General features: G+C 46.9%; 1 protein-coding gene across 1 annotated transcript in view; it reads right to left on the bottom strand.

Moving 5' to 3' along the window:
- MYO5B (myosin VB) overlaps nucleotides 1-13,303 on the bottom strand; it is a 268,746-nt gene that overhangs the window by 71,745 nt on the left and 183,698 nt on the right. The window contains exons 17-19 of the mRNA XM_083404620.1: nucleotides 7,191-7,305; nucleotides 4,400-4,611; nucleotides 1,282-1,438 (exon numbers count right to left, since the gene is read on the bottom strand). Of these exons, the coding sequence (XP_083260746.1) occupies nucleotides 1,282-1,438; nucleotides 4,400-4,611; nucleotides 7,191-7,305 (484 nt within the window). The remainder of the gene's footprint in view (nucleotides 1-1,281; nucleotides 1,439-4,399; nucleotides 4,612-7,190; nucleotides 7,306-13,303) is intronic.

Genomic DNA, 13,303 nt, shown 5'->3' with positions numbered 1-13,303 from the left:
GTAATTTCCCTTGCGCAGTCTGCTCCAAACTATTTGCTGTGTTTTCACACTGTTTTGTGAGTTGAATGTCATTGCCAATATTTTACGGATGGGAAGCTGAGATAAGAGACACAGTGTAGCTTTGGTCAAATTGTTAAGACCACAACTAATTTGGGATTCAATAGGTGTATTCACCTAAGGAGTCCTGTTATTGGAAGCTCAGAGCAAGGATTTCCGTTTGTGCAAAGGGGCTTCCTTCATGCTCCTCCACACCCCCAAAACTGGCTCTGGGGTGGTTGGAAGAACCCTAGAACAGCGTTTGGGGGAGGAGTGGGGAGGGGTCATTCCATCTTGCAAGCGGAAATCCTTGGAAAAAATCAGCTTAGCAAGGTGCTGAATTCCTCATAAATACAGGCAACTCAGATCAAATCACAAGTAGATAAAACTGGTCTTCAATAAAGTCAACGCTGCAATCCTGCCCACAGACAAAGTTCACTTCCAAATGACCTGTTTATACACAGCATTCGTCCTGGTTTCTTTGCAGGGAGATTAGATGATGTTGGCTGGTTAATGAACACTCATTCCAATTTGTTTGTGGGGAGGTTAGATGACCCTGCGTCAAAGCAAGTGTTATCCCAAATCTTCCTGTGATTTTCCCCATCAAAGTCCCATCTTCTTGGGAAGCGTGTCTGCTGCAGAAGACCCCCAACCAGCCATAATTGTGCAACCTGAATTTGTCAGCAACCATCTGGAAGTGTTAAATGACAATCAAGTCAGTGAGCGATCAGCGGCAAAGCTGCATGCAGGGCTGGAGACAAAAGAGTTTAGGGCAGTTCTCATTTTTTAAAAAGTGGTGTTGGTGGTTCGGTAGCACTGTTCATGCCTTCCAAACCAGCAGTCTTCCGCTGCAGGAGATCTCTGCAGGCTTCCAGTGTGGTTCGGTCTAAATTAGGGGGAAAGCCAAGTGTCATGGGTACCTATGGCTAGTAACAACACCAACATGCATCTCCCCAAACCCTGAGCACAAGGCGGCGGCTCCAAGCTGAGCTTTCATAAATTCCTTGACCTGGGAATGAACTGGCCTATCAAGCTTCTAATCTGCTGCTATGTACAACTGTAACACAAAATTAGAAGCTGGGTTCGTGGGTGGGAGAAAGGTGTTGTGGTTGTTTTCAGAAGGCCACGCCTGTCTCCAACCAAATACAAAGTGAAAGACAGGTGCCAGGCAGAACGCTGATAGGTCAAGTTGTAAGTTTTCTGTGTACTGAGGGGGAAACGTATTTTCGAAAAGAAGAAGCCTACCTTTCGATAGGTCTTTCTGACAAACATTCCTCGGGTGAAGGCTTGGATTGTGACGGCAGCCCTGTGGATTGCTTGGTACGCCCGGCGGATCCTCAACATCCGATATTGTTTCTGTAAAACAATGGCTGCTCTCGTCTTCCTAAGACGGTCAGCCAGTCTGTAAAAGTACAAGAATTAAAAGGTTTAACAACAACAAGAAGAAGTGAGTCCTGCAACCAAATTTTGCAATGTGTCCTCTCTCACTGGTTCCTGCAATGGTTCCTGTCCAGGGTCACAGCCAGTCATGCCCTGATCCAGGCTGCTCCATTGTATTCCCTCTCATTTTCTTTCCCAACTGACACTCGATGTTATTTGGCTGCTAAGTATGCTCAGTTCTCAATTAGGGTTTCCTGGGAGGATATGAAGTCGGAACTTCCACCAAGTGTGGTGGAAGTGGCTAACGATCTCTGCCATGAAAACAAACGCCCCCCAAATGCAGCAAATGAGTGCCAAAACCACCCTTTGAAATGTCTCTCAGTCTTCACCCACAGACTCATCGTGTTCCAGTTGTGCAAAACACATTGTCTCTCATTTGCATCCGTCTTAATTTATTAGAAACACATGATTAAGTTGGGGGTGCTGGTAGAGTGAGATGGGGTGATGCTGCAGTCCCTTCCTCTGTTAACTTAGGCTGCTGCTCCCGGACAGCCATGAGAGTCAAATCACATTATCAGCAAATTCAAGTTGCACAATTCAAGTGGGTTTGGCAGCACTTGGGCATGTAAGCTGCCCACTTCAAAGCAGAAAGAGAACAACCCAGACTTGTGATATGGAAAGTGCACTGGGAAGTGTGGGGAAACAAATTCCCCCCATTAGGGGCAGAGGAAGGGGGGTGCGGTAGATGTGGGCTGCCCTGGGTGTCACACTCCACTGAGGCAGCACTCACCGCGAGGCCTGCAGTGCGCCTGAGCCACACGTCTCTCCTAGGAAAGACGCAGTGGCTTGGGCGTGCGCAGTCTCTGCTCTGCCCAAATAGTCCACCTGCTGCCTGCCCCCAGCAGTAGGGTGGCTGAGTGGGAAGAGGCAGGCAGACCCCGGAGGCCCCGCGGTGTGCGCTGCCCCTATGGGCAGTGCGCCCTGCCCCGGGCGTGCCACCCCAGGTGCCCAAGCGGCTTCCTCCGCCACTGCTCCCCATACCCTTTCACTACTTGTGCGTTCTAAATTCTTCACTGGTTGTAAGCTCCACTGAGGACATCAGTGGTGTGTAGAAGGTGGCTGCTGGGTAGCCCTTTTAAGGCCACCACGCGGGACAAATGTATTGTCTGCCCAACAGACGATCCGGCCCTGCCTAGCAACTTTTATTAAACTTTGCTACGGTGTCCGAAAAGTTGTCAATGCTCTTCCAGGGCTGAAATAAAATGTAGCACATAAACCGACTCCGTTTCTCTTAGCTTTTCACATCCCGGCCTTAAGTTTTAAAGCCCTAAAAGACATCCTCATCGCAGCTAGCTGCTCCAGTCCCCCAGCACCAAAAGCAAGTGTAGTGCAGCGTAACTACTGGTTACGAGAAATCCAGCACAACGGCAGCAAATTGATTTGACATTTAAAGCAATGTGCACTGGTTTGGCAACATCTAGGAGGAGGACTGCAAGCGGTTCCTACATGGTGCTTAATTTGGGATGCAGTTAGTATCCTCATGTAGTACTGCAGATCAGAGTATTGGCTTGTGGAATATACGACAGCTCGTTATTACATCTCTTTCAATAAATATTTATAAAACCTCAAGTTTTTCGAGATGGTTAAGTGTGCCTCATTGGATTTTATTATTTGTTCTTTGCTCGGAGCGATTAAAACAACAACAAAAAAGAACTTGTGAAAGTGGCGGTGGCTGATCCAATTTCTTACTGCGTTTGATTCCTGCAGGGCTCCCTGTTCTTATCATATGGCAGTAACTAAGTCTATCACACAAGGACAATGCAGGAGCCAGCATGAGTGAAAAAGACTTTCGCCCACTGCAAGAGAGGAATCATTTGTTGTATATTCCCAAATAATATATAGTCTTCAAGGTTTGTTCCAAAGGGAAAGGGACACAAAACATTAGAGCAAATTATTTAAAACAATATTTGCTTGGCAAGGACATGGTTCCCCCATCGTTCAGCCCGGACACTGAGGTCCAGCTCCAAGGGCCTTCTGGTGGCTCCCTCACTGCGAGAAGTGAGGTTACAGGGAACCAGGCAGAGGGCCTTCTCGGTAGTGGCGCCCGCCCTGCGGAACGCCCTCCCACCAGATGTCAAGGAAATAAACAACTATTGGACTTTGAGAAGACATCTGAAGGCAGCCCTGTTTAGGGAAGTTGTTAATGTTTAATGCTGCGTTGTGTTTTTATATTTGGTTGGGAGCCACCCAGAGTGGCTGGGGAAACCCAGCCAGATGGGCGGGGTATAAATAATGGGTGGGGCATAAATAATAAATTATTATTATTATTAGGGGGTGGGGAGAGCCACGCCGTATATTTAAAGGGCATTCAATGTACATTTGAAGCACATGGCTTCCCCCAATAATATTAATTTGTGGCTTTTTGCACCAAAGTGTCTCAAAGCAACTTAGAAGAAAGTAGTAGAAATAACAAGGAACATTAGCTGGGAAGGCTACTGATGCTATGTTCATTGCTGTGTGAAGCATGGTTGCACCATTATCACCCTGGCCAGAAGTCTGATACCTGGAAGCTTCAGGGAAACCAGACTTTTCAATGGTAGCACTACCATCAATGCAACACCTTCATGTAAGAGACACTCTCTCTCTAGACAGACGGGTGCCAACAACATTATGGGTTTTTGTATTGTAAACTGCCCTGCGGTCCTTGGATGAAGGGCGATACAGACATATAATTAATAAATAAACAATTCCCACCATCCCTGACCATTCGTTGTGCTGGCTTGGGCTAATGGAAACTGCTGTTGGACTATCTGGAGATCACTATATTTGTTACACGTCCCCAAGATTCAGTATATGGCAGCTTTGCAAGTTCATACGCACTGGGTTGCAACATATAAAGCTGAAGTTCCTAGACTTCAAAGTTATCAGCATCAATTCGTATCTCTTACACTGCCCTCATGAGAAAGTGTTTTTTATTGCTTACCTGCGTGCCAGGTGTCCTCTGGTATACCTCTGGATTTTAAGCGCTGCCTTTTTCATCTTCTGATATTTCGCTCTCTGCAGCCAGCCTCGCACCGTCTTCTGTATCATGATGGTAGCGGCCCGGAACTTATCCGCCCGTAGTTTCTCCAGGTACGCCACCTGGCCCGCCCGGAAAAAGATCTTGGTTCTCCCAAACTGGAACTTGTCAGGATCCTTTTCAAAAGCATAAAGGGAAACTGGGTTAAGGGAAACAGCCGTTTAGTTTTCCCCATCAGCACGCAAGACGGCCTGTATCACATTTTGCAGCTAGGTGAAATTAGGCGTAAGCTTCACATCTGTGCAGATGGCAGGTATCCCAAAATGAGACAACTGACCCGTTTCCTCTCAAGCGGGTCAGAGTGTGGGGAACAATGAGCATAAGAAAAGCTAGGGGCACATTTGCACACCAAACATATACCCAGTTCTCTCTTTTTCAGGTTGCACATGAAATTTCAAAAATTATATGATGTGTGACTTGAAGCTTATTTACTGCTGCCTTGGGTGCTGGTGGTACAACAAATTTTGGAATTAGAAACATCTGGACGGGTAGGAGGTCAGCTGCGGGTCCTTAATTGACACTACCAGTTAAAAAGAACCTCGAATAGCAAGGGACCCAAAGGACCCTTTTGTCTGAGACCTTGGACAGCAGCTGCCAGTCAATGCAGAAGAGGAGAAGAACACAGGAAGCTGCCTTATAATGAGTCACACCATTGATCCATCTACTGTATTTTTCGCTCTATAGGACGCACTGGACCACAGGAGGGGGAGAACAGGGGAAAACATTTTTTTCTTGTTCTCCCCCTCTAAAACAAGGTGCGTTCAAGGTGCATTCACCCAAAGCCTCCGGAGCACAGTGGAAGTTCCCGCTGCGCTCCGGAGGCTTCAGGCGGCTACCATCCCCAAGCTAGAACAGCAAGACCATCTTCCTATTCTGGCTTGGGAACAGCCTTTCTAGCCTCTGCAGGGCAGCTGGGTGCCTTCACCCCACTGCCCTGCAGAGGCTCTGCACGCAGCCATCCCCAAGCTAGAAGAGCGAGACGGAGCCCTCCGTCTCGCTGTTCTGGCTTGGGAACAGCCTTTCTAGCCTCTGCAGGGCAGCGGGGTGAAGGCACTACGCTGCCCTGCAGAGGCGTTGCACACAGCCATCCCCAAGCTAGAACAGCGAGACGGAGTGCTCCGCAGCGTTCCATCTCCCTGTTCCGGCTTTGGGCTTAGCCGCGCAGCCTGCATTCGCTCTATAGGACGCACACACATTTCCCCTTAATTTTTGGAGGGGAAAAAGTGCGTCCTATAGAGCGGAAAATACAGTAGCTCCACACTGACTGGCAGCAGCTCTCCAGACTTTTAGATAACAGTTTGTTTCTGCCCTACTGGGAAGACACCAGGGATTGAACCTGAGACCTTCTGCATGCAAAGCAGATGCTCTACACCTGAGCCACAGCCGTTCCTGGGCTTTGACACCCTTTTATCAACATTCATACGCTCAGATTCAGGATTACATAAGCAACAGAGAGCGATGGAGCCTTGTGACATTGCAAGTCTTGTGACATTGCAAGTCAGAATCCAACAAAAGAAAGGAGCTGTCGCTGGGAGTTACTTCAGACATTACTTTTTAGTTTTGCCAGGAGCCTTTATGGAGGGTCAATTTAACCAGACCCCGTTGGAAGAAATGGTATGGCAGCCTTTTGATGAATTCCCAGGAAACTCTCTTGTGCACATTATATTGGTGGGAAGAAGAAGAAGAAGAAGAAGAAGAAGAAGAAGAAGAAGAAGAGGAGTTTGGATTTGATATCCCGCCTTTCACTCCCTTTAAGGAGTCTCAAAGCGGCTAACAATCTCCTTTCCCTTCCTCCCCCACAACAAACACTCTGTGAGGTGAGTGGGGCTGAGAGACTTCAAAGAAGTGTGACTGGCCCAAGGTCACCCAGCAGCTGCATGTGGAGGAGCGGGGAAGCGAACCCGGTTCCCCAGATTACGAGACTACCGCTCTTAACCACTACACCACACTGGGAGGAAGGATTTGATCCTTCCCCTTGTAAAGTCTTTACCTGGCAGACTCAAAGGTGTTGTGCAAGAAATATGTATGGCTGGAGAGGGCAAATATATAACTAGAAGGGCGGCCCTGTTTAAAAGTTTGGTAATCAAGATAAGAGCTCAGGAGATCTCAGAGTAAGTTTGGGGCAGATGTCAAATTTGCCATATTTTGTTATGCTTATTCATCTCTGAGCAGTAACACAAGAATGGGAAAGGATTTGAAAACTTTCTGCTGCAGGCAAAGTCCCTGCGGTCTCCTGAACCCTAATCTACAAAGCAAACTTTGTGGGGTTATACCAGTTCTACTATCATGGCTTCCCCAAAGAATCTGGGTTTGAGTTCCCAGGTGCGTTGCTGAGAATTCTCTGTTAAGACAGCCCTAAGCCCTCTCCTTGCAGCTGAACTGCAATTCCCAGCATTCACCCACAAGAACAGCAGTCAAACCAGCTGAAGACATGATGCTCAATTTGGCTCTAATAAAGTGAGATTAAGAGGAGGGCAAAAGACTGCTAAAGTAATCTTAAGAATCTGGATGAACAAAAAGGGTCCTTTTTAGACTGAGGGCAAAGCAACAACTCCCATGGCCATGTCTCATTTACTTCACTCAATCCTTCTGAAAGAGTTTTATTCTACTAGAATCTCCCAGGTCTCCCAGGTCACGGCAACTCCTGGCCAACTGGGCAGCGGAGGGATGTGGAAAGACTCTTAACCCTGCTCACCTTAATTAGGCTTTCCAGCAGCATCTTGCAAATCACTTTCCTGTCCTCCTTTTTTGAGGTGTCCTTCTTTTTCATAAGAATCCGATACCTATTGAAGAAGTCATGGTAGGTCCACCTGAGAAGGAAGCAGAAGAGGCTTTTGTTTAACCTGAAAGCTATGAGGAAAATAATAATAATAATAATAATAATAAATAATAAATAAATAATTTTAGCCAGGCTCAGGGCGGCTAACAACACTAAAATAGTGCAACATTATAAAAACATTATAAAAAATTAATTAAAATCAAATTCGAAATTGATGGCAACCATAAACTAAAGTTTTGTAAAGATTGCCAAAGGAGGGAGTCAGGCTGCACCCTGACCAAAGGCCTGGTGGAACAGCTCTGTCTTGCAGGCCCTGAGGAAAGATGTCAAGTCCTGCAGGGCCCTTGTCTCTTGTGACAGAGCGTTCCACCAGGTTGGAGCCGCAGCCGAAAAAGCCCTGGCTCTGGTTGAGGCCAGCCTAACCTCTCTGTGGCCTGGGACCTTCAAGATGCTTTTATTTGAAGACCATAAGTTCCTCTGTGGGGCATACCAGGAGAGGCGGTCCCGTAGGTACCGAGGAAAAGCTAGATGGAAGTCCTTACAGTGTATAGGAAGTCATAATCGCTCCTTCAAATATTCTCAAGAAGCAGAAATGGTGCAGCTGTCCCAAAGCAGAAGTCTTTGTGAATGCAGAAGGAACCTAAGAATACATTTCCGCCAACAACAGAGGCACACAAAAGATCTAGGCAAAACTCCCAAGTTCCAAGAAGAACAGAGTCTAGGGTTGTTCACATAAGAAAAACAACTAGTACTGGGGGCTGAAAAGCCAGTAATCCATTGTTCATTGTATTGCACACTCATTCTCCATCGCTCTTCCATTAGTGCCAGATTCTTCCAGGCTCTGCCTACAGCCTGTTAAGATTACACCCTGGCTTCAAAACTCATCAGATTGAGTTAAGTTTTATCCTGGCTCAACACACTCACCTGTCAAATTCCATGCTTGGTTCCAGCCTCTGGGCCTGCTCGGTACTTTTTTGAGATCAAAACTCAGCACCTCTAACCCAAGCCTCAGCCCTGCTAATTACAGAAATTAAGGCTCTTTGTTTTCATGATGAAAGGCAGCCGATGTGCTCTTTCTTGCTACTGCATGCACAGTCAGGGGCACGGTGAATTGCCAATTTATTCAGCCATTAAATGCAAAACGCAAACAATTGGTGAGGGATGCACTGGACTTAATTCTTCGACTAATGTGAATTTCCAAGCTCCCATACATGTAAATCAGGACAACCCAGCTTCTTGACCGTCTCCCTGTTGAGAGATGAGAACATGGGTCTTTTCCAACCAACACTTCTGCAAAAGGCTCTGCGGCCTTTGCAAAACCTTTGGCTACCAATTAAACCTTTGGGTAGAGATTTGGAGGCAGCACTGAGCTAGGAGCACACCGTGGCGAAGCTCTAATTCAAAAAGGCAGAGCACTATATCTTGCCTCTCGGAAGAGGCATTTCCTGCCATCATATTTAGATTTAGAGCCCACAGAACGGATTCTGAAATTGGCTCACTGTCTGCCAAGTTTCAGCCCATTGCAAATTAAAAGTGCTGAGTTATGGACCCCTCAAAACAGGCCTTTTAAATAGAATTGCTAGGAGAGTCTGGGGCTGCCAACTGCTGCCATAATTAAATGCATGCGAGTGTCAAAAAAGAAAAGGGAAGGGAAGAGTGAACCGCAAAGTTCCGAAGGACTGTCGAAATGCCAGTAACTCTGCAAAAAGCAATAGCCCGCCTCCAATAACCTTCAAAAATCGAAGGTGGGCTTCAGGCGCAATGACTCTCCCCTTCTTTCCTGGAGTGTTTGGCTGCTTCGGCGGAGGTCCTGGCAGAACAATGGCTCACACAAGCCCCTTTTCAGGTTGAAGCAGGCTTGCTTGTGACAGGATGGAACCAGGTTGGTCCTCTCCATCTCAATGTTTAGGGTCCTGATTGGGTAAAAGAGTGTCTATATACCCCAGTATGTCCAACTGCAGCAGCTCTACAGGGTAGTCCACAAGTAGGCAATCTGGTGCTTTCCTGATGTTGTTGGACTCCAACTCCCACCATCCCTGACTGTTCTCCATGCTATTTGGGGCTGATAGGAATTGGGAGTCCACAGCATCTGGAAGGCATGACAATGACTACCCTGGGCTAGTCCATACCCTGAGAGCCAGTGTGGTGTAGTGGTTAAGAGCGGTAGTCACGTAATCTGGGGAACCGGGTTCGATTCCCTGCTCCTCCACATGCAGCTGCTGGGTGACCTTGGGCCTGTCACACTTCTTTGAAGTCTCTCAGCCCCACTCACCTCACAGAGTGTTTGTTGTGGGGGAGGAAGGGAAAGGAGAATGTTAGCCGCTTTGAGACTCCTTAAAGGGAGTGAAAGGCGGGATATCAAATCCAAACTCTTCTTCCATTTTCCAAGCTAAGTCACAGAGCTCTGTGAGCCTACTTGCACCAACCCCCACAATGTCTGCAGTTGTTTTTTTTTTAGAAAAATCTATGCATTGTAAGCCAGTTTGCATATTTTTTGGTCATGCTAAGGTGTGACGGACTGTTGGGAACCGGCTCTTACAGGTATAAAGTTCAAGAATATTACTGTGGCAGAGTCGGCACAGAACACATCGAACTGTTTACAATGTCCAAGGCTCTTGCAATGTCCAAGCCTTAAAAAAAAAATCCCCCTCTATATAAAGATAAATAAAGCTTGGTAATCTATGGTCCCTGTTTTCCTAGAAGGGACCACAAGGCAGCGTAAGGCACATTATGAAAAAAAAAACAGTCTGAAAAAAGGGTGCCAGTGGAAAACATTTCAATTATGTATGTGCAATGTCTGTAAAAGTTTAGCAGCTGTGATTTTTATACCAAACTGGTACAAGGCTGCAGCATCCGACAGACAGCTCAGATGAACGGAAGAGGCATGAGTGAGAAGTCTGGAACATTCATGTGACAATCCCAACCGCTCCTGGCTAGATGAGGTTATATATATTGGATGAGGTGAGCTTGGAACCAGTGAAGGCAGGCGAGCCATCACAGATATTTGTGATAATATGTTCAGAGAAAGGCTAGGGGGAAAAACACTATTTTATTGGCTATAAAAGGCTGAGGTTTATCATCAACATTCAGCACAGCCAACTAGTGTACTTAAAAAAATATGTGTTGGAAATATGGGGGGGGGGGTATGAATTTCTGTGGCACAGAGGCCGAAAGGTTTCCAAACTCTCGATGGCATGGCATTCCAAATTTTGCACCGAGAAAAGCTGAATTCTGCAACCTGCGTAGTTTTGCAAATGTGCAGAATTTCCCGCAATTTATTCTGCCAATTTTTTACTACTTTACATCGCCAGCTGAGCAAAATGGGCAAGGCGGTATGACAGGGAGCCAAAGCCTTCTGCACAATGCCAAATATCTAATTCAGCTACTTCTAGGGTTCCTGAGTTTTCAAGCACTCAATGCACACAGCCCGGGAAAGATGCAAGAGGCAAGCATCGATAAACAGTAAATTTGCGAAGCAATTCCCAACTTGTTTCAGCCGTCTTCATCAGGGGAATTTATTTGGCCATTAGCTAGACACAAAGCTGCAGATCTTCTACCTAGAATAGACCCAGAGGCACTAGAGTTACGTGCCTAGCTAACAAAGGTTTAAAATTCCCCCACCCCTCGCTGAAGCCAAACTATGTAGTCAATTGGTTACTGAATTATAGCTTCGCATAATGGGCCTGATTTGTTGCATCTTTCTTGTGATTGGTTCTGTCTCTGCGTCACATGTTGTTGTGCAAATTACTACTCAAAGTGTCTGTCTATATCCTAGTTCTCTTCCCCATTCAGTCACACATATGTGCACCTATAAGCACAGGCCACGGCTGCTCCTATACTGGGAGAAATCATGGCGTTAACTGGCCCAGTCAAAGGAATGGGGACACAGCTCAGTCATAGGGCATAAGCATTGCATGCAGAAGGTCCCAGGTACCTTTACACGGCCTCTTGCCTTTCAGACACTTGCAGCCTCCTTGGGAGGGACTTATGCTCAGTGGCAGGACACCTGTTTGGCATGTAGAAGGACCCAGGTTCAGTCCTTGGCCATCTGCTGCTAGAAGGACTGGATAGCAGGAGATGGGAAAAACCACTATTTGAGACCTTGGAGAGTCGCTGCCAATCAGACAAAAAGTTTGACCAGGTGTGAATCATGTTCTGGTGCAGAATGATGGGAGGAGATGCTCAGCGCCTCTGCTAAAACATCTGCGTGAGCTGCCCATATGCTACTGAGTCTTATACAAGGTGCTTGTGTTGGGCAATTGGGGTTCTGGATTCCTTAAGGACCGCTGGAGCCTCTATCTCCCAGATCATCTGCAGGAGTGATATTAGTTGACCGTCATATTACAGCTAGAATTTAGTGGGCATTTAGTGTCGCTGGTCCCATTCTTTGGAACACTCTTCCAGCAGAGATTTGGCAGGCATCCTTGCTTTTGACTGTCAGGCATCTCTTGAATGCATTGTTATGCTGACAGAGCTTTGCTGCTGTTTAAACAGGTTAGCCAGTCACTTTAATGGTTGTTTTCATTGTTTTAAATGGTGTTCTATGTTGTATAGTTGTATGCTGCCCCGATTTTCGGCGGTACGGAAATCTTTCCAAGGGGTGGGAGGGTGAGGGGGCAGGAGGGCAAATAGGAGCAAGAGTTCACCCCAGTTACTGGTGGCAGCATTCAGACTTCCCCCTTAATTGCTATGTGCTTGATTTTGTGCCCCCCACCCTAGGTAAAGGTAAAGGGACCCCTGACCATTAGGTCCAGTCGTGACCGACTCTGGGGTTGCGGCGCTCATCTCGCTTTATTGGCCAAGGGAGCCAGCATACAGCTTCCGGGTCATGTGGCCAGCATGACTAAGCCGCTTCTGGCGAACCAGAGCAGTGCACGGAGATGCCGTTTACCTTCCCGCCGGAGCGGTACCTATTTATCTACTTGCACTTTGACGTGCTTTCGAGCTGCTAGGTTGGCAGGAGCAGGGACCGAGCAACGGGAGCTCACCCCGCCGCAGGGATTCGAACCGCCGAACTTCTGATCGGCAAGTCCTAGGCTCTGTGGTTTAACCCACAGCGCCACCCGTGTCCCTTGCCCCCCACCCTAGTTCCTTCAGTTTATTCCATTTCACGGAGGAAGGCATTATTACCTCCTTCCACTCTGGTTTCTTTTGCCTGGAGAGGAAGGCAGCTGAAAGACAAGGGGAAAGGTAGCCGGCCACCAGCAGCAGAGATCATGATTGTGGCAGTGACAGCAGTAATACAGTGAGGGGGGAAAGTATTTGATCCCCTGCTAAATTTGCCCATTTGCCCTCTGACAAAGAAATGACCAGTCCATAATTTTAATAGTAGGCTTATTGTAGCTTTGAGAGACAGAATAACGACAGGAAAATCCCCAGAAGACAAAAGTCAGAGATTGATGTGCATTATAATGAGTGAAATAAGTACCGTATTTTTTGCTCTATAAGACGCACCAGACCATAAGACGCACCTAGTTTTTGCAGGAGGAAAACAAGAAAAAAAATATTCTGAATCTCAGAAGCCAGAACAGCAAGAGGGATTGCTGCACAGTGAAAGCAGTGATCCCTCTTGCTGTTCTGGCTTCTGGGATAGCTGCGCAGCCTGCATTCACTCCATAAGACGCACACACATTTCCCCTTACTTTTTAGGAGGGATAAAGTGAGTCTTATAGAGCAAAAAATACGGTATTTGGTCCCTTTGCAAAATATGACTTAGTGCTTGGTGGCAAAATCCTTGTTGGCAGTTACAGAGGTCAGACGTTTCTTGTAGGTGGCCACCAGGTTTGCACACACCTGTAAAGAGCTGGGATTACAGGTAAGGCCTCTCCCTTACAGCAGGTGCTTCTAATCTCAGCTTGTGAAGATACCAGGTAGCCTGAAATCTCGCTGGTTGATAGGGGATCACATACTTATTTCACTCATTATAACGCACATCAGTCTCTTACTTTTGTCTTCTGAGTTTCTGGGGTTTTCCCTGTTGTTATTCTGTCTCTCACAGCTACAATAAACCTACCATTACAATTATGGAC

The sequence above is a fragment of the Podarcis tiliguerta genome (assembly GCF_965153285.1).
Source record: "Podarcis tiliguerta genome assembly, chromosome: 11".
NCBI lineage: Eukaryota > Metazoa > Chordata > Lepidosauria > Squamata > Lacertidae > Podarcis > Podarcis tiliguerta.
The sequence above is the reverse complement of the archived record's forward strand: the minus strand, read 5'-3'. Positions and strand labels throughout refer to the sequence as shown.